The sequence below is a fragment of the Motacilla alba genome, chromosome 8, assembly GCF_015832195.1.
Source record: "Motacilla alba alba isolate MOTALB_02 chromosome 8, Motacilla_alba_V1.0_pri, whole genome shotgun sequence".
NCBI classification, from domain to species: Eukaryota; Metazoa; Chordata; class Aves; order Passeriformes; family Motacillidae; genus Motacilla; species Motacilla alba.
Genome location: NC_052023.1, coordinates 8743925 through 8762873, shown reverse-complemented (window position 1 = coordinate 8762873; position 18949 = coordinate 8743925). Strand labels below are relative to the sequence as shown.

Sequence of the window (18949 nt, the reverse complement as noted above, 5' to 3'; positions counted from 1 at the left end):
ATAGGCAATGTCACACCTGTCGGAGCAGGGAAGCCTGCACAATAATTGTGCTGAATTGAGGCAAAATTGTAAAGGGACAGCTTCCCCCTCTGCACTGCTCTTTCCTGGGTGCCAAGGGTCACCTTCTGCCCACCACAACGAACAGGGCTGTAATTCCTGCTGCCAGGATTCACTGCAGCCATGGCCCTGCTCTGCTCTGCACACCTCTGTGCCAGCTGCCTTCACCTCTCCGCCAGCACCCGAGCTGCTGGAGAGCCAAAAGCAATGGCTCAGTCGCGTATTCCCTCGTACCGATTTCCTGCTGCAGTCTCACCCCCTGACTCTCTTGTGGCGCAGCTCCCGTGGGCCAGCGCTACTCCTGCGTGAGGGCAACAGGGTCCTTCTTTGGACAGAAAAATAATTCTTTTTTTCATTTTTCTCTCCCAGTCTCCCTTTGAACACCTCTACTTGACACAGAAATTCATTATAAATCTCAAGCCCTCCTACTGATATTGATATAAATAAATATATATATATATAAATCAGTGGATTGTATTTCTTCGCCACACGCTCCCTCCGCGGAGCCCCGAGCGGGTCGATGCGGCTCTGGTGCCGCTCGGCGCTCGCTTGGCCACGCCTGTGGGCGCGGGGCGGAGCCGGCCCGGCGGTTTTCCCGCCAGCGGCGCGCGCGGGCCGTTACCGCGTCCGCGCGCTCCCGTGAGGCGATGGTGGGTGCGGGGGGGGGGGGGCGGGTGGGACGGGAACCGGACCGGACCGGAGATCTGTGTCTGTGTCTGGAACCTCCCGGCCTCTTACTCTGTGTGTTGTGCGTCTATTCCAGAGGAGGAGCCTGGCCCCCAGCCAGCTGGCCAAGAGGAAGGCGGGCGATGAAGATGAGGAAGAGGAGGAGGACTGGCAGCCCCCGACGGTGAGCCAGGGGTGCCGGGACGTGGCCCCGTGTGTCCTCGGCCCCGTGTGACCCCGCAGCGTGGGCAGGGGATGCGGGGCGGCGCTGCGTCCCGGTCCCTCCCCGGTGCCCGAGCATCCCCGTCCTCTGCGCATCGCGCCCCGGCTTGTGCTGCCGTACAGCCTTGTGTCTCGGCATGCGGTTGGTGGAAGAACTTCATTGCGTACAGATGGTGCTTCGTGGTTATGGAAAAACTATCCTTGTGAGAGCTTCGAGTGCTGTGTGAAGGGAAGGGTACCTGGGTAACTAGGAATAGGCTGTTCAAGACAGAATGTTACATATTTTTGTAACAGGACGGGGGAGCATCAGTTTGCTCGATTATCTGTAAGCGACAGTAAAGACCTCGTTTAGGCATTTCTAATGACACGAGTCTCAGCCCTAATCCTAATTTTCATTAATGTTCTATGTCATACAAGTTAAAAGAGTCTCACATAATGTTTTCTGTGTCAGATCCATTTTTCTGTGCCAGCAGGTGGTTGAAACCATGCCTCATGCTGAAGAGGACTGTGTTAAATCAGGAAACAGATCAACAATTTATTTATTTTCATGCTTTTCTAAGTGTTTGAAATGTAGGGTTCAGTGTGAGGCCTTCCACCTGCATAACACCAGGTGCCATGGAGCCTCTGGGGACTTTGATGTAGTTTGTTCCATGCTACTGACCCTTCCTTTTCTTAATTCTGCTTTTGCTTTTGAGTGGCAGGACAGGTCAAATCTCAGCGTGCACAAACCTGCCCTTTTACTTATTTTCTTAACTAGGAGAATGTTTTAAGCTTCATGTAAATTCAACTTCAAGGTTCAGTGACCTTGCTGTGTGAGTCCTGTGGTAGTGGGGGTGAGCGATGGCTGTGTGTGCTCAGAGCTGCTCGACTGCCTGGGTGATGGTCTGTGTGCTTTGGTGCTTACTGAGCGTGGCTGCAGAGCATCTCTGCTCTCCCCAGCTGCCCCTGAGTTGTTTGGTTGTGTTTCCCAGGGCCGGAAGAGGCAGAAGGCAGCTGCTGAGACAGAGAGTGGAGAATGTTACCGGTCGCCTTTCCGCAAACCCTTGGCTCAGCTGACCAACAGACCCCAGTGCCTGGACAGCAGTCAGCACGTGAGTGGGGTCGCTGCTGCTACACACACAGCTCACTCAGCAAGGAATTCCCAGTGCCTCCATGGCCCCTTTTAAACTGAGGCGTTATGCAGACACAAAGTCTTTTGGAGAGGGTTTTTGCCACCTCCAGCCCTTTAATGTTGAAGGAGCTGTGCTGGGGGAACTTACTGTGTGGAAATCCTGAATGAGGGAGTTCTGTGAGGCCCAGGTGAAGGACGATGCCCAGAGGTGTGAGTTTTACACCCAGGCGGGTCAGATGCTGTCAGCCTGCCCAGTTCTCTCTGGGCCTCCACTGCTGGAGACCAGATGCTGGACTAGCTGGGTGCTTGCTGATCCAGCATGGATGTTCCTGCAGTGGTAACCCAGCTCCTTTACTGGAAATGAGTTGCCTGACTAAATTACCAAGGCAGGGGGGAGCAATAAGCTCTAAAGAAATGAATAAAGCCAGTGGATTTAGGAAGATGGGAGCTATGAAAAATCAATTTCATGTATTAGAAAACCCAAAGGAAAATAGTTTTGAAAAGCAGAAGTGGTGGAGGAAATTGTGCTGAATTGTTACTTTCTTCCTTTTGGATAGTCTTGAAAGTAGTTAGAGTTGAAGCTTGAGTAGATTAAATAGAGGGACTCTGAGTACTTGGCAAAAGTGAGTTCTCAAAGAATGTCCTGAACTTGCTTTCTTGAACAATCTCTGATTTCAGACTTTTGAAATGTGTTTTCTTTCTGAATTCCTAGGAGGCTTTTATCCGCAGTATTTTGTCCAAGCCCTTCAAAGTCCCCATTCCAAATTATAAAGGTAAGATGAGGAGGTTTAAGGATTGTCTGTGTTGGCTGACTCGGGTAAAACAGATGATGCTTAGGCCTGTCAAATATATCTGTGGGGATTATTGTTATTTTTTGCACTGATGTGTGTGTTCCAGAAAGCTTGACTTAATTTTGAAAGAAAAATACTGGCATATTAGCAAAGTCTTCATATTTCTTACTAGTGTTTAGTTTGGATAATCCTACATTTCAGAATTGGATTTTATAGTCTTACTGCTATGTATTTGATGTAGTGCCAGGAGATTTTACACTGCATCACAAATACAAAAGCAAAATGAATTCCAAGCCACGAAGGTTTATCATTTAAATAATGATGCTAACAGACAGAAGGCTGTGGTGAAAAAGATTGTATGTGCCAGTTTTATTTCTACTTGGCTTGGAGTGTTGAGCCTCAAGGTGATCTTCAAATCGAGATCATTTTGAAGTTCAAAGCCTCAGCTGGTTTGAATCAGTGAAACATAAGATCTCAGAAACAAATGGGCCTGTTCATGTCCCCTGCTTCCCCTTCACCCTCCAGCTGAAAAACTCGAATGCTGATCAACCAATTTCACTCAAACTTTAGTTATAAAAATGTCTGTAAGCAGCCACTGAATATGGAATGACAAGCCCCAGAAGAGTTTGGCAAAGCTCGCTTCTGGAGAATCGCATTTGTCAGGAGGCTCAAACAGAACTGTTACTGGGAAGCTGCTTTCTGTGGCTGTGACCTTGCTCTCTTAATTGGGAAAAGGGCTGTTTCTTGTGCTCTTTCTTTCTTGTTGTGTGCGCATTGCTGCCTCAGCTTGTGGTACACTCCTGTTCTGCAAGGAGCTTTAGTAAACAGTGGACAAATGGACTGATCAAATCTTTTTCGAGCAAAATCAATCCTGGGAGCACAGTTGCCCGAGTTTTGATGGGAAAAGGGATTTTTATGTATGTTCTTGTGTTCATCTCCATTTCAAAACTATGACATCAAAATATAGTACTAGGAAAAGGGACTCATGCTTGGTTTCTGCTTTTCACAGAAATTGGCTCCAAGGCCAAACATCTACTATTGCTCAGCAGAGAGAAAATAATACCCCAGAGCAGGTAGTGACAATATGATGTTGGCTGTGGTGCTGTAGAACTTAATCGCTGTTAAAGATCAGTTCCTGACCTTGCATCAGAGATACAATTCTAGCTAAGTCTGGGTTAGGTGACCCCAAAAGAGAATTTCACCCAGCATATTCTATATGTAGGAGTGTATTTGTTGGGCTGTTGAGATTTACATTGTGGAACCCTCCTTGGCTTTCAAAAAACTAGAACAACCACCTTGGGTAAGCAGTGCCATCGCTCCTTCTCTGCCTCTGTTCCTTCGTTCTGTTTTTTCCTGCCGCACTGTGTGCTGCCAAACAACGGCCCCGCTTAGGTTTGCTGTCTGCACCAGCTGTGCGTGCACCTCCACTCCAGCACCCAATTAATTCACTGTTCCCAAGTGTAATCAGGCTCTGCTTGCTTCCAGGAAGATGTTGTTGTTTGAGCTGTGTTTTTGTTCGATTTCAGGGCCCCTGGGCTTGCGCTCACTGGGAGTCAAACGGGCAGGACTGAGGGGTCCTCTCCATGACCCATTTGAGGAGGGAGCTCTGGTTCTGTACGAGCCCCCGGTGCTGAGTGCCCATGACCAGCTGAAAATAGACAAGTGAGTCATCACCTGGCATGAATGCTGCAGCTCTGACCTCTTTCTGGGTGTAGGTTTATGTGCTTTTCTCCCACATATATTTGAGCTGGGGTCTGAACATCATGGGGATTTAGAGTCCAAGTATTGTGCCTGGATTGGTTCGGGTATTGTTACAGTCAAAGAAGGAATGTACCCATGCTGGATTGTTTGTGTTCTTTCACTGACTGTTCCATCTCTCATGCATCAAAAATTTAAACCTGTTTCAGGGAATGAGCATACACGCATGGAGAAGTTGCTTAGAAAATCTCATGGCTTAGTCGTTAGTCAGGGAACATCTGCATCTAAGGACAAGCAAAGGGAGATTACTGTCAAATGTATTTTATTTGTGGGGTGCCCTGATGAAGGAAGGAATGATGAATCTGACTCCATGTTCTCAGAAGGCTAATTTATTATTTTATGATACTATATTGTATCAAAGAATACTATACTAAAGAATACAGAAAGGATACTTACAGAAGGCTAAAAGATAATAATGAAAACTCATGACTCTTTCCAGAGCCTCGACACAGCTTGACCATAATTGGCCAATAAGTTAAAACAATTCACATGAAACCAATGAAACAACCACCTGTTGGTAAACAATCTCCAACCACATTCCAAAGCAGCAAAACACAGCAGATGCAAATGAGATAATATTGTTTTCCTTTTTCTCTGAGGCTTCTCAGCTTCCCCGGAGAAAAATCCTGGGCAAAGAGATTTTTCCAGAAAATACGAATGTGGCCTAAATGTTAGGCTGCCTACTGGTTTTTATTCTGAAGTAGTTTCTTTTGTGCTGTTGTTTTAACTTAAAAAGGCTGTTACCTGGATCTTCACGGACAGAGGGAGGGGTTCCTCTCTCCAGAAATTTAGTCATGATGTTGTTATAGAAACTAGAAAAACAATACTGACGTTTTAACTGTATCTCTGAACAACATTCTGCCCTTGTTGTAACCACAGCCTACATGCATGGTTCCACTGATGTTTCAGACTGTGGGTAGGTCTCTTGCCTTCATTCTCAAAGCTGAATTAGTCCATTTTTCACTTTCTTGTTTAAAGTTGCTTCCCCTGTGCCACAGGAGAGTCCTCAGTACAGCAGTGAGATTTAACAAAACCTAAACATGTGCCAAATTCCTCAGTCACACTCTCTTCTTCCTTGACTGCCTCCTGCAGGGACAAGGTACCTGTCCATGTTGTGGTGGATCCTGTCCTCAGCCGTGTTTTACGACCCCATCAGAGAGAAGTAAGTTTTCCACTGGGATCTGAGGGTGTGGCTGGAGGATTTGTTCCATTTCAAAAAGCCACATTTCCTCTGCTGGAGTTGTTACAGGTCTGCACAGACCTCACAGACTGACAGTCCACAGACTCTAGTCTGTTGCAAATGCTGAGTGAAACATTTATTTTAAGCATCCTCTGAGAGGCCCAAATGCTGACAATATTTCCTGTCTCTTTTGAAGCAAAGAATCAGGGCTGAAAGTCCTCTGCTTTGACTTACCTTAAAGTCTGGAGATGTAGCTCTACTGGGTGGAATTCAGTGTGGAAGGTGATGGGATATAGTTGCAGTGAACAATATTGCAGCCCAGTTTCAGTCAGGCAGGGCAGATGTCCACCACTGTTTTACTGCTCAGCAGAATTGATTGGATCTGCTGTCCCTGAGCCAGGAAACACTGAGGCTCCAATTTCTGGTACCACGGTTTCTAAGAAAGTATAGAGCAGGTTCCTGCTTCAGTGTGCTTCGTTTGGAGGCTGCCCTTGGTAGGTGTGAGCTGTGCCTGACCTATGTAGACTTGAAATTTGATGGTGGAGGCTGCCAAAACCATTTTATGTTGTAAATATGTGCAACATCGTAACATGGCAGCAGTGCCTACAACTCTCCAAATACCTGATGTGGGCTTCTGGACAGCTCAAAGTTCATCCCAGGAGCAATATATTATAATTTAAGCCTAGAGGGAGCACAGATGGGAGCTGTGATTGCTGATCTTGCAGGCTAAGCAGGTGAAGCTGGATGTGTCCCTGCATGGAAGATCTTCAGATGGCTCTGAGACCATAGTAGGCTGCTCACGGCTTGTAGTTTTATCTCAGATCTGCTAATGAACCTGTGACCCAGTGTAGTGCTCATCTCTGGCTACATAGCTGGAGGCACTCTGGTTTTGGGTAAGCTGCTGCCTGCTGGTGCTTTTGTCAAGTATCAAAGTTATGTTGGTGTCCTAGTCACACTGTTTTTTGGCAGGTAAATGTCAGTGATAAAGCAGTTTCTGCTCTAGGCTGACTAGTAAGTCTCTGCCTGCTCGGATTCCTATGCTGTATTCAGCTAATGCTCCTAGGTAGCTGTTCAGCTCTGCTCCAACTTTGTTGTGACTTTTGCCCAGGTGCTGGTTTGCAGCAAAATGCAGTCTTATAGTCAGTAATGTAGTTCAAAATTGTTTAACTAGCTTAAATAAATTCCATTAGCCTGTTACTAAAAGTCTAAGAAAGAAAGAAAAGGACTTCAAAGTGCAGGTGAAGGTGCTCCATCTTCAAGTCTTAAGTAGTGGAGTAAAGAGGATGAATCCTTGCAGGTGTGTTTAGCTTGTACATTCCCTGCACAGTGCCCTGGTTTTCTTTGGCACTCTTGTCATCACATGGTACAGGAACATTTTGAAGTTTGTCTCTTCCCCCCCCATTCCCCCCTTTATCTCTCTCACTGATGTGTCAGGGCCTAATGCAGGGCTGAGCTCTTCTCCCACCATGTGACATGGGTTAAAACCTCAGCCCTGTGTCTTCTCTAAAGCTAAATCTGCTTTGGTCCTTGAGCCCCCAGGTGAGTCACTGCTTCTAGGCAGAAATTATGAGGGCTGATAATGGTGTTCTGGGAATTATTCGGGCAGCAGAAACAACTTTACTCACTGTGTTTATTTAAAATTACCTGATTTGGTGGTGTTAAGATGATAAACCTCTTTGAAATGATTGATGCATGTTAGTTCATGGCCGGGCCCTGTCTAATGCAGCCAAGGGTAGAAATTTCTGGGAATTCATGCTCAGAAGCTGGTTAGACTTGTACAAGAAAAATGTAGCAAGATTTTGTGCATGTTGTGAGGTACGTGTTGGCACCAGCAGTGCTGTTTCACTCCAGATGTGGCAGCATTTTAGCTGTGCCTCGGGTGGTTTCCCTCTGTCTCATTAGAACACTGCGTGTCCCCAGGGATGTGTGTGCTACATGGATCTGCTGTTTGTTGTGCTATCAGTCCTGTGCATTGTGGTAATGAAGTTGTCACTCTGCCGATGTCCCCATCCTGCTCTGAGAGAACAATTTTTTGGCAGGGGGTGAAATTCCTCTGGGACTGTGTGACGAGCCGGCGGATCCCTGGGAGCCATGGCTGCATCATGGCAGACGAAATGGGGCTGGGCAAGACTCTCCAGTGCATCACACTCATGTGGACGCTTCTCCGGCAAAGCCCGGACTGCAAGCCCGAAATTGAGAAAGCCGTGGTGGTGTCTCCCTCCAGCCTGGTGAGAAACTGGTACAATGAAGTAGAGAAATGGCTGGGGGGAAGGATCCAGCCACTGGCCATTGATGGAGGCTCCAAAGAAGAGATTGACCGTAAACTAGGTACAGAAATGTTTGCAACCTGGGCGTTCGGCTGGTTGGGGTCAAAGTCTTGCATTGGAAGAAGGCTGCAGCAGCTCATGTGAACATCTCTGAGCAGCCACCGGATCTCTGCAGACTGGTGGCTGTCTCTCCACTAACGTGTTTAGATCTGACCCTTGTGTGTTTGGAAATAGTTGATCTTTTGCCATAATCCAAAGCTAGTTAGGTGTTAGGGTAGTCCAGGAAATGGAGGCAGAACAGATATGGAAATGGGGATAGTTGTGGGGAAAGGAGAATAGGTATATATGGGTGGAAAGGTTTTCATAAATTTTTAAGGCAAATGTTTTGACCATTTGACCTGTTTTCTATTAGTTTTCCTCATCTTTTTTTTTTTTTTACTTTTCCTTTTTCTCCTTCCCATCTGCAGCTGGCTTTATGAACCAGCGTGGCCTGCGAGTGCCTTCACCCATCCTGATTATCTCCTATGAGACCTTCCGACTGCACGCCGAGGTGCTGCAGAAGGGCACTGTTGGGCTGGTCATATGTGATGAGGTACGGGGGCACCTTTAGGGCAGTCCATTCCTGGTGTTTTCTCAACATCTGGGTGAAACTGGATCTGCTTTCTTAAAGGAGAGTGCACAATGGGATACAAGACTTGGTTATAAACAGCACCCATTCTGGTGTTTCAGAGGCTCTAAGTAAGATCAACCATACTGTGTGAGCCTGAGTGGGAGAGGTGTCTTCATGAGCCAAGATGTGAAGAAAATCCAGCTGGTGGTAACTGCATCCACTTGTAGGTCCCTGATGGGTCTCTATTAAGGCCCCCTCCATGTGAAATATGTACCAGAAGGGAGGTCCATGCCTGGTTCTGTTGGTAGTGCCCTGGCTTACTGGTTTTCAGGCATTGGTGTGTGTCAAGCTCTGCTTTCACGTGGCCAAAATTGAGTTGTTTCTTCATTTGTCATTCCCTATTTGTGGTGTTAAGCAGTGAGAGCCAGTGATGCTTTGAAGGACACAATAAAAGAAGTGTTCTCTGCCTCCTTGAAACGATCAGGCTGGGACCTGCAGGGGTTGAGGTATCCTCTGCTGCTGGGTAGAAGGAATTTATTAAATAGGGGTGCCACCCAGTGGTTTGGCTTTGTATTTGCCTGAGCAGTGCCAAGAGGGGCTTGAAAAGAGTGAGTGTCCTCAGGATTGTAGCTCCCATAAACCTTTTATCTACAAGTCCATGACTGCTCACACCTCTCAGTGCCCCTGGAATGAGGCTAGCACCTAGAGAATCTGGGAACCCATGTCCTTGGCATTGTGGCTTCTATACATTTCCAAAAAATGTAACCTCCAAAAAATGTAAAAACCTCTGCTGCAGTCTGGCACTCAAGAAAAGCATCTCATCACATGTGCCTTGTCCTACCCAGCACTCAGATGCTAATAGAGTTGCTTTTCCCAGGCATGATAAATGAGGCCTGTGTTCAGATTACCACTGTAAGAGGTGAAGAACCTCTTTTTATTAGTGTGCAAAGGTCTGTATAGGTGGCCTGAGTGGTTTGTGGTCTTGACCTTGAGTGAAACAATTTTACTGGTCCAGAGTTCAGTGCTTGTGTTAGTAGCTGAAAACATTCCCATCTTAGAACAGGAAACAGTTCTTAGAATTGTGAGTTGTATTGTGTGGTGGTTGTTGTTTTCATGGTAGTCTTTCTTGCCTGGCTGGAGCTCAGATATTCCTGGTTTGGGAAGCTTGTAATGTCTTGTTTCCTCACATAATGGCTAAAGGTTTTTCACTAGACCCTTGTCCTTGACACAAGTCTGTTGCAACACTTACTCCACTATCAGGAATGGGAAGAGTGGTGAGATGCCTTTTACCAGTGCTGATATGGCTCTCCAAGCTGCTTCCTTACAGTGCCACTGGATTCATCAGCCTTATTCCTTTTCTCGGTTTTTTTACAGGGCCATAGACTGAAGAACTCTGAAAACCAAACTTACCAGGCTCTCAACAGCTTAAACACACCTCGACGAGTCCTTATCTCAGGCACCCCTATTCAGAATGACCTGCTGGAGTATTTCAGCCTGGTGCACTTTGTCAATTCGGGCATCCTGGGTAAGAGAGGAATGTGTGGGAGATGGGAGGCAGGGGAAGGTGCTGGCCAGGCTTCCCTCGATGCCAGCAAAAGCAACAACTGAGATGTTGGTGAAAAATCGTGTCAGGGGTTTGTAACTAGATGATCTCTTAAGGTCTTTTCTACTTCAAACAACTCTGTGATTCTATGAGACTTCTCTGGGTACAAACTCTTTCAGTTTGTATCCAGAAAGCCTAGGTCAGGGTGCCCTGTTCTAGGGGCTATGTATTGTCTGAGCTCTGTTCAAACAAGATTCTAATGCAAACTACACCAGTCCAACAGGTTTTTTGGAAAGGGAATCAAGGTAAAACGAATATGTGAAACTGGGTGCTACTGTAAATTATTTCTTTTTTCATCTCCCATGATCGTCTCAGGTTGTTGGGCGTCCAGTCCAAGAGTTTTCTCATAAATTCTAGTGCATGCCCAACTCTAGTTAAACACAATTCATCAGATTCTTAGTCTTGCAAGCAGAATTTGGGCTGTGTCTTTTTCTGTTCAGCTGTTTTGTCCCCAGGAGTTCTCAAGGAAAGGATGGAATGGGCTGGTAGATGTTCTACATCTGCTTTTTCTGTGTGCTTCAACTTTGGGTAGTAATTACAGGGAGCTGATGGGATTTTCAGCTGCCCCCCTTGACCTGTACTTTGGGCAAGATTACTCTCCCTGTACTTGCAGTTCGTTCTCTCTGAGATGAGGTTAATGGTGTAACTACTGCAGCAAAGCTGCATGCGCTCAGTAGGCATTTTTCTCACTTTCAGCCTGTGGCCAGTAATAAGCAACTGATTACAGATAATTTTGGAGTAGGCACAGATGATGCCTGTGCTGTTGTTTGCCAGGACAAAGTCTGGGAATAAAAGTATAACTGGAATGTGAGCAAAAGCAGTATGTGAGTGACTGTTTTAAGTAAAATTCTGTGGCCTTTAGCTTTGCACTGTTGTTGGAGTACAAAATGATTATCTGTTAAATTGATTTGCCTGCCTTGTGTGAGTCTTTCTTGGCTAGAAAAAAAACACCAATCTTATGGATGGGATGAGGGTTTGTTTTATCTGCTGGGCCCAGTGTTTGAGGTTTGGTGGCTGTGGGATGCTGATCAAAGGTTCTCTGGTAGTAGTTGTCACCTTTTCACTTCTGTTTTACACAGGAACTGCACAGGAATTTAAAAGACATTTTGAAATGCCCATCTTGAAAGGAAGAGATGCAGATGCAAGTGAAGCTGAGCGACACAAGGGAGAAGAGAGGCTTAAAGAGCTAATCAGTATTGTGAACAGGTGAACTTCATCCCTCTTCTCTTTGCAGAGCATTTGCCTGTAAGCCCTTTGCATAAACCCTGCTATATTTCCAAATTACAGTTGTAGCTGTAATGAATTCTCTTGCCTGTTACGTCTATTCAGCAAGTGATTGTGCGAGTATTTATTGCCAAAGAAATCCACATAGGATGGAGCTTTAGTCTGATAAATGTAACTGACAGGGTACAGTCACGCAGTACTCTCAGGTACTGAATTATTATGTGACTCCTATGTTTCTGTTTTCTCCTGGGATCTGAATAATCAGGCAGCATCCTTTTATTTATGTTATCTATAAATGTGGGCTGGATCAGACTTGAGATCCAGCTGACCCAGATGTTGAGGAGCAGAAGGAGTATGAGGAATGTCACTCAATTCTGCTGTTGTTTGACCAAGTCACAGAATAGCCGAGCTCACACTTAGACAGTTTTATTGGCTCTGTAGGGCTGATAGGACAGACTACAAGTGTCAGAGATGGGACTTCTGATCCCCAAGAAGCACTTCTGTGATGTGAAGTGCTGTCTTCTTTATCTTTGGTTGATTTGTGGTACCTGTTCAATCTTGTTTTCTCTTCATGAATACAACCAGTTTATCCATATCTGCTGGCAATTGCTTGGCTCTCTTTAAGAACTTTCTAGAAAAGACTCTTGAATTCTCAGCATTGCTGGTGTCTTCAGAGTTTTTTTTCTGATTATAGTTTATGGGTTTTATTTGGTGGTTTTAGGTTGCTTGGTTTGTTTTGTTTTTTTTTAATCTGATCTTTTTGTAGCCATCACAAATACTATCCTGCAGTTCACAGTAATGGTAAATGAAATTTCACACTAAGTAGAGTCACTCCATAGAGATAGTCCTGACCTTGACTCAGATCAGCTTGCAGAAGCCTGAGAAAAAAGAAAGGCTGGGAGGAGAAAAGCTTATTCCTTCTTGAGGTGTATTTATTTATTTTTATAATTGATGAAAAATGGATGTAAAAGTGTGTTCAGGAGCGCCTGTGCCCGGCTCTGTTGAGGTCTTTGTCCTTTCCTTTATTGTGCAATGGTCATGATACACAAATAGGGAAGACAAAGCACAAAAGTAGTAACAGATGAGTCTGTTGAATTTCGTAGGAATTGCAAATGAGCCATTGATGCAAAGACATATGGAATCATAGAGGTAAGGCTGGAAGGGTCCTGGAGAAGGCATTTATCAGTCTTGCTGTCCTAAGGTAGAAGGTGTTAGAACTGAAGACCTAAACTATCTCTTAAGCCCCACTCAGCACTGAAGACCTTGTGGTTTTCCTAGGACACCTTTTCCAGGGCACTGCTGTCTTTGCAGTCAGAAAAGGCTCTTAATGTGTAACATAAATCTTCCTTACTGCAGTTTAAGCCTATTACTTTTCATCCTGCCGCTTATGGGTTCGGAGACCAGATTATTCTTTTATTTACCAGCTTTTGGCTGATTTTGGGGTTGTCATATATCCCTGCTGTCTTTCTTCTATAGGTTTTGTAACATACTTTTGATGCTTCCTGGCAGAACTGGGTTTCTGCACCTCTTACTCTGGTTGCTCAGCTCAGCACTTTTTCTAGTCCATTCCACCTTTTCTGAAGTGTGACAAAACTGCTCCAGAGGCTGAAGGATATGTCCTTTGCTGGAATCTTGGGCCGGGCCATGAGCCCATCTTGGGTGAGGATGGCTACTGTGTTACTAAATGGGGAGTTGCCTGCCTGCACTTTGGCTTATGCCCACAATTTGTGGTGTTTGATCCCTGTACTTGTTTGCTGTCCACGCTGCTGGTCTATTGTAGCTCAAATTGCAAATGCTGTTGGTAGTCTGAGTCTTGTGACTGAGCTCTCAGCTCTCTCTGTGTAGGTGGCATCATGTCTGATCCCTCCAAATCTCATGAACCACATTGGAAGCCTTGCAAAGACAATGGTTTATATGGGGCTTGATATAGATTGTGGGTGTCTGGCCTCTGCCATGTGTTGGACTGTCACAGACCTTTGGAGAGAAAATACCAGAGGGACTGTCTGTTGACCACATGAGGAATCATAGTGATAAAACAGAGTTTTATGAGTAAAAGTGATCCAAGAGTCATCCAAACATCTGATCTTAATTTCTCTCCCTGCAGGTGTTTAATTCGGAGAACTTCAGACATCCTGTCCAAATACCTGCCAGTGAAGATTGAACAGGTGGTCTGCTGCAGGTACCAAAAAGCATCTGCTGTGTCTGGGAAATAGTGGAAGCAACAGGAAGGACTGAAAAATTGCAATAAGCCCCTCACTTCTTGTGGTGACTGCTTCCCTCTAGGAATAATGTTGTAGCCATTGGCAATATGTTGCTTTTCCTCCTGAAGCTACAACCCACAACTGGTAGTTCTGCCAGCCACCTGGTGAGCTCTGGGCAGCTCAGATGTCATAGCAGAGCTCTGGGCTGTGCAGTCTCTGCAGGCTTCTCTTCCAGCTCTGGAAGATAGCAATACTCTACCAGCAGCCTTGGGGGCAGTTCTAGGCTGGCTGTGCTGTAGCTGGAAAAACTGAGCTGAAAGGAATACTCTGTGTAGATGGAGCAGGGCTTTTGTTTGAATGCAGGCTGGGACTGCAGAGCTCTTGTTTTGTTTCAGACTGACACCTCTGCAGACTGAGCTGTACAAGAACTTCCTGAAGCAAGCCAAACCAGTGGAGGAGCTGAAGGAGGGCAAAATCAGTGTTTCATCTCTCTCTTCCATCACGTCCTTGAAGAAGCTCTGTAATCGTGAGTTGTTCACGTGGGTTTGGGTTTTGCACTGTTGGTGGAGCTCTTTTCGGTGTCCCTTGTGCACTCTAAACAGTCTCTGAGCTCTGTTTATTCTTCAGATCCTGCTCTTATCTATGATAAGTGTGTAGAAGAGGAAGAAGGATTTATGGGAGCCCTGGGCATGTTCCCCTCTGGCTACAGCACCAAATCTGTGGAGCCCCAGCTTTCAGGTATGGTGGAACTCAGCAGTACAGATGAGCTGCCTAACACAGGCAACCACAAGACTTTATTTAGCATCTTACCAAGTGCCCTTCCAGGGTGTGGAATTTGGGAACTCACCTCTAGCTTTTTCTTTCTTTCCTTTTTATCCAGGAAAGATGCTGGTTTTGGATTACATCCTTGCTGTTACCAAAAGCACCAGTAATGACAAGGTGGTTTTAGTGTCTAACTACACTCAGACACTGGATCTATTTGAAAAGCTCTGCCGGAGCAGAAGGTTTGTTTTTGTGTTTCAGTGTTTTAATCCTGCTAGACTGTACTGTTGCCTGTGCTGTGAAAGAACTGGCTATTTCTACACTTTCCCTCAGCAGGAACTTGTGATGTGTCTTTTAGCTTAGGTGTTCCTGAACTGGAGCCAATGTAGCTTGTGCTTTGTCTGCTGGGGTCACTCAGCAGAAAATCTCTGGCCCTCTGCTAACATTTCTAAAGCCCATTCTGTTGTTACAAGGCTGATGGTGACAGATTTTTCTCTTTTAAGTAGGATGCTCTAAAGATGGCAGCGGTCTGATTGTAGTAAATGCTGTGTGTTCCAGGTATCTGTATGTTCGGCTGGACGGCACCATGTCCATTAAAAAGAGAGCGAAGATCGTGGAGCGGTTCAACAGCCCCTCAGTGAGTAGAACCTGCCAGCTGAGAGCAGCTCTGAGTGCTGGGAGTAAAAGCAGGGCTTCCTCTGTAGTCTAATCCAAGCCTGCCTTTTTTGCAGAGCCCCGAGTTCATCTTCATGTTAAGCAGCAAAGCAGGTGGCTGTGGTTTGAACCTGATCGGGGCCAACAGGCTGGTGATGTTCGACCCCGACTGGAACCCGGCCAACGACGAGCAGGCCATGGCTCGCGTGTGGCGGGACGGCCAGAAGAAGATGTGCTACATCTACCGACTGCTCTCGGTGAGGAAAACTCCTCTCCCCTCCTCAGCATGGAGCTCTGGGTGCCAGCCCAGACTGCAGCTGCTGTGATTGGGGCCAGAAGGGAAAGAACTCTTCTGTGTTGGTGACCAGAATTGATTGGAACTTAATTGCTTCCTACCCTTAGATGTGTTGCCATGGAAAACCATGAAGGTTCTAGCTGGAGGGTCATTACTGCAGCCCTTGGTTTCTAGCAGTGGCTGGCTTCTGAGAAATAGAAACAACTGTGGCTTTGCAGATAAGATGTTCCTTTGAAGTCATTTAGGCATCTGACTTCTTTAATTTCATGGGGTGTCTGATGCAGAGGTTGCTGTTTTTCAGTCAGGCTGCAGTCTGTTTTAGTTGGGTGTACGTGTACTTTAGAAACAGCAAATACGTTCTTGGAATTACCAGCAGCATTTGGGATGGAGCTGCCAGTGTGTAGATGGGGTAGCTGCTCTGTAGAGGAAAACCATGAAGGAGACTGCTCTTTTCAGGCTACTCTAACACTTTGTCCAGCAGTGCCAGTAGTGATTGCGGCTTCAAAGTGTCTCCTCTGCCCTTGTTCACCTCTCATTAGTTCAGACTGTAGGGTTTTTTGGTTTTGTTTTGGTTGGCGGGGGAGGTAAGTTGTTGGGTCGTTTTTCTCTGTGTGTTTTTTTGTTTTGTTTGGGGATTTTTTGTATAAGCTTAGGTTCCTTGGTCAGTTATTATTTTTACTTTGAGAAAACAGACCTTCTTTGCCCATCTTTTCTTAATGGAGTTCTTCTCTGACTTTGCTGCACTTGGAAGCAGGGAGCTCCTTTGCTTTTAGAAATAGGAAATCAGTCTGCAAATCATGACTAATTACCCCCCTCCTTGGTGTTACATTTGTTTGCAAAATAGACATTTTGCTTAGATTTTTGCCTTAGAAATACAGAATGCTGGGCTTTCTGCACATCTGTTCTGGAAGCAGACATCTCCCTCCAGGCAGGATGTGATTGATCTGGGTGTGGGTGAACCAGAAAATAGTGCTGATGCTCATGTCACCCAGGGCTAGACCTTGTTTCTGCTTCTTGGGGAGATTGTAGTTGGGAATTTTTTTGTCAGGGAGCAGCTGTAACTGCTCAGCTCCTTTCCCTTGCTTCCTGTCAGCACATCCTGGTGCATAGTGTGAGCTTTGCCATGAATGGTAGTTCTCCCTCTTCCTCATCTGTATGTCCACTGGATCCACTCCTGCAGCCACAGGGAAAGAGAAGCAGAGTTGAGTTAGATCTGCAACAAAACACATGTGGTTGGAGTGCAGCTACTAAAACTTGCCTGTCACCTGTACTGGTGAGGCACTGAGTGGTCCTGACAGCTTAGTGCCATTTGATCTGTGACACCCTCTCCATGCAGAGCTCCTTTAACACCTGTGTTCCAACTGTGCTTCATTTCTGACTTACCTGTAGACAGGGACCATAGAGGAGAAGATATTCCAGCGCCAGACCCACAAGAAGGCCCTGAGCAGCTGCGTGGTAGATGAAGAGCAGGATGTAGAAAGGCATTTCTCCCTTGGGGAGCTGAAGGAGCTCTTCACACTGAATGAGACCACCACCAGTGACACCCATGACAAGTGAGTATTCTGAATAACTCATGGCTGGGATAGCAAAAGTTTGGTTGTGTAATTCAGGGGTCTCCCAGACAGCAGGAGGAAGTCCAGAGAGTGAGCCTCAAGTGTTTCTGCTTCTGGAGCTGTTAACCACCTAGACACAAACACTTTGCTGTCCTCCCTTTTTATTATCTAGAAAAGCTGTGCTGGCTGGACAAGTGAGCAAACTACCTTGTAGCTGCCTGTTTTGGAGACTGAAATACTGCAGCTAATGAAAAGAGAAAAACTGATCAGAGCTGTTCAAGGTGGAGCCTAACTTGGTCCTTCCTTACTGCTCTCTTCCTGGTAAACAAATGCTGAAGTGCTTCTATACTAGGGCTTCTCCATTGGCTAAGAATTCATGAAGCCAGTCCAAGTGCTGTTCTGGCAACTAAAAGAATACTCTTCTCCATTGTCTGCCCTTCTCTCCCAGCCCAGAGACCTGTGGTATTATAGCCACCAGAAGGAGGACAGGGAGTGCAGGGAAAATGCTTCATTGTGAAAATTAAGACTCTTAATTCAGGCAAGAAGCGAAGAGGATTAGTTTTAAGCTGTATCAAGGCTTAGCTCAGTGTAGGTATCCATTCTGCATGGCAACAGCCCTTGCTGGCCTGGCTGCTGCTGCTCTTTGTCTCCTTAAGTGACAGCTCAGTGGGGCATGTCCAAAACAGCCTGAGCACAAGCTGGTGGCTGTGGTGGGAGCCAGGATGGAGTGTTTTGGAGCATGGTGTGCCCTTCGAATTTAGGAGTCCTGATGCAATGCTAATAAGGTGTTAGCAGCAGTCACTTGAGATCTGCCTTAAGCAACATCCCACACCTTTCAAGAGAAAGTCCTCCTGAACTTCCTCTGGGTCTTGCTGGACCATTCCCAAATGGTTATGCATGAAGAGGGACTGCCATTAACCCCCAGGTTTTCAAAATGTGTGTCACTCCTTACCTGTCTGAAATGCAGTAGTAATTCAGAAACTGGAAATCCAGGGGAGTTAATACAGATGTTAGCGGGCTGCAGTTTTGAACAGCCCACAGGCAGAAGCAGCAGAGGAGCCTTGCACTGATCTTGCACTGACCTTGGCAGGATCAAGTGTCGCCGCTGTGTGAACGGGCACCAGGTGCGTCCCCCTCCCGACGGCTCCGACTGCACCTCGGACCTGTCCCAGTGGCACCACTGCGCGGACAAGCGCGGGCTGCAGGACTCGGTGCTGAAGGCGGCATGGGACGCTGCTGTCACCTTCACTTTCCATCATCACTCCCATGAGGAGCAGCGAGGCATTCCCTAACAGGTTACTGTCCCCTGTGGGGGCAAGGGCAGGCGCTGTGGCAGCCTGCCCCACTTTGATCCCTTTCAAGGAAAGGGGCAGTGGGCAGCTGTGCATGCTGGACTGTTGTGTGGCTGTGGGATAGCAGAGCAGCGTGGCTCTGGAGTGGCTGCAGGGCGCGCCCTGCAGCAAGGAGTCTGTGGCTCTTTGTTTGTTGTTGTGTTGTGTGCCTGAAAAACAGCCCCTTGGGAACTGGGAGTAACAGGACCTTGCATGCTTGATCAGATTTAGCACTGGTTCTCCTGCCTTTGGTGTTTGTGCCTTCTACTCAGCCAGATTTTGTCTTCAGATTTGAGCCAGGAGTTTTATAGCACTTGATGTGCAGTCAGTTTTTTTTTTCTTTGACAGCTCTGGCTTACAGTTGCTGATCAAAACTTGCAGGATCCATTTTTGCTGTGAAATGTGAACCTTGCTGATTACTTGGGAAGAAGAGGATTTGGTACAGGGGGAAAAAATTTTAGCTCATATGTTGAACATCTGGCCTGAAAAATCATGCAAGCAGTAGGAAATCAGACTCTATTCCAGTAACTCCATTTCTGAAACCACTTGCTTTGTTATGGACAGGATCCCCTGATCTAGCAGTGTTTTAATGAGATCACATTACATGACAGCAATAAAATTCACTTTGGTACATTATGGGTCTTAATTATAATTTTATTATAAA

The 18949-nt window shown here is 46.3% G+C and overlaps 1 protein-coding gene across 1 annotated transcript; it reads left to right on the top strand.

The window, feature by feature from the left end:
• The first annotated feature begins 629 nt into the window (after positions 1-629).
• RAD54L (RAD54 like) lies at positions 630-18921 on the top strand. Its single transcript, XM_038144270.1, has 18 exons — positions 630-707; positions 821-907; positions 1917-2036; positions 2769-2829; positions 4374-4509; positions 5698-5767; positions 7825-8113; positions 8520-8644; positions 10037-10187; positions 11345-11471; positions 13594-13668; positions 14086-14216; positions 14318-14428; positions 14571-14694; positions 15011-15089; positions 15184-15363; positions 16791-16954; positions 18045-18921. Exons 1-18 carry the CDS (start codon positions 705-707, stop codon positions 18244-18246), a joined length of 2235 nt encoding a protein of 744 aa, XP_038000198.1. The 5' UTR covers positions 630-704; the 3' UTR covers positions 18247-18921.
• Positions 18922-18949: the final 28 nt, after the last annotated feature.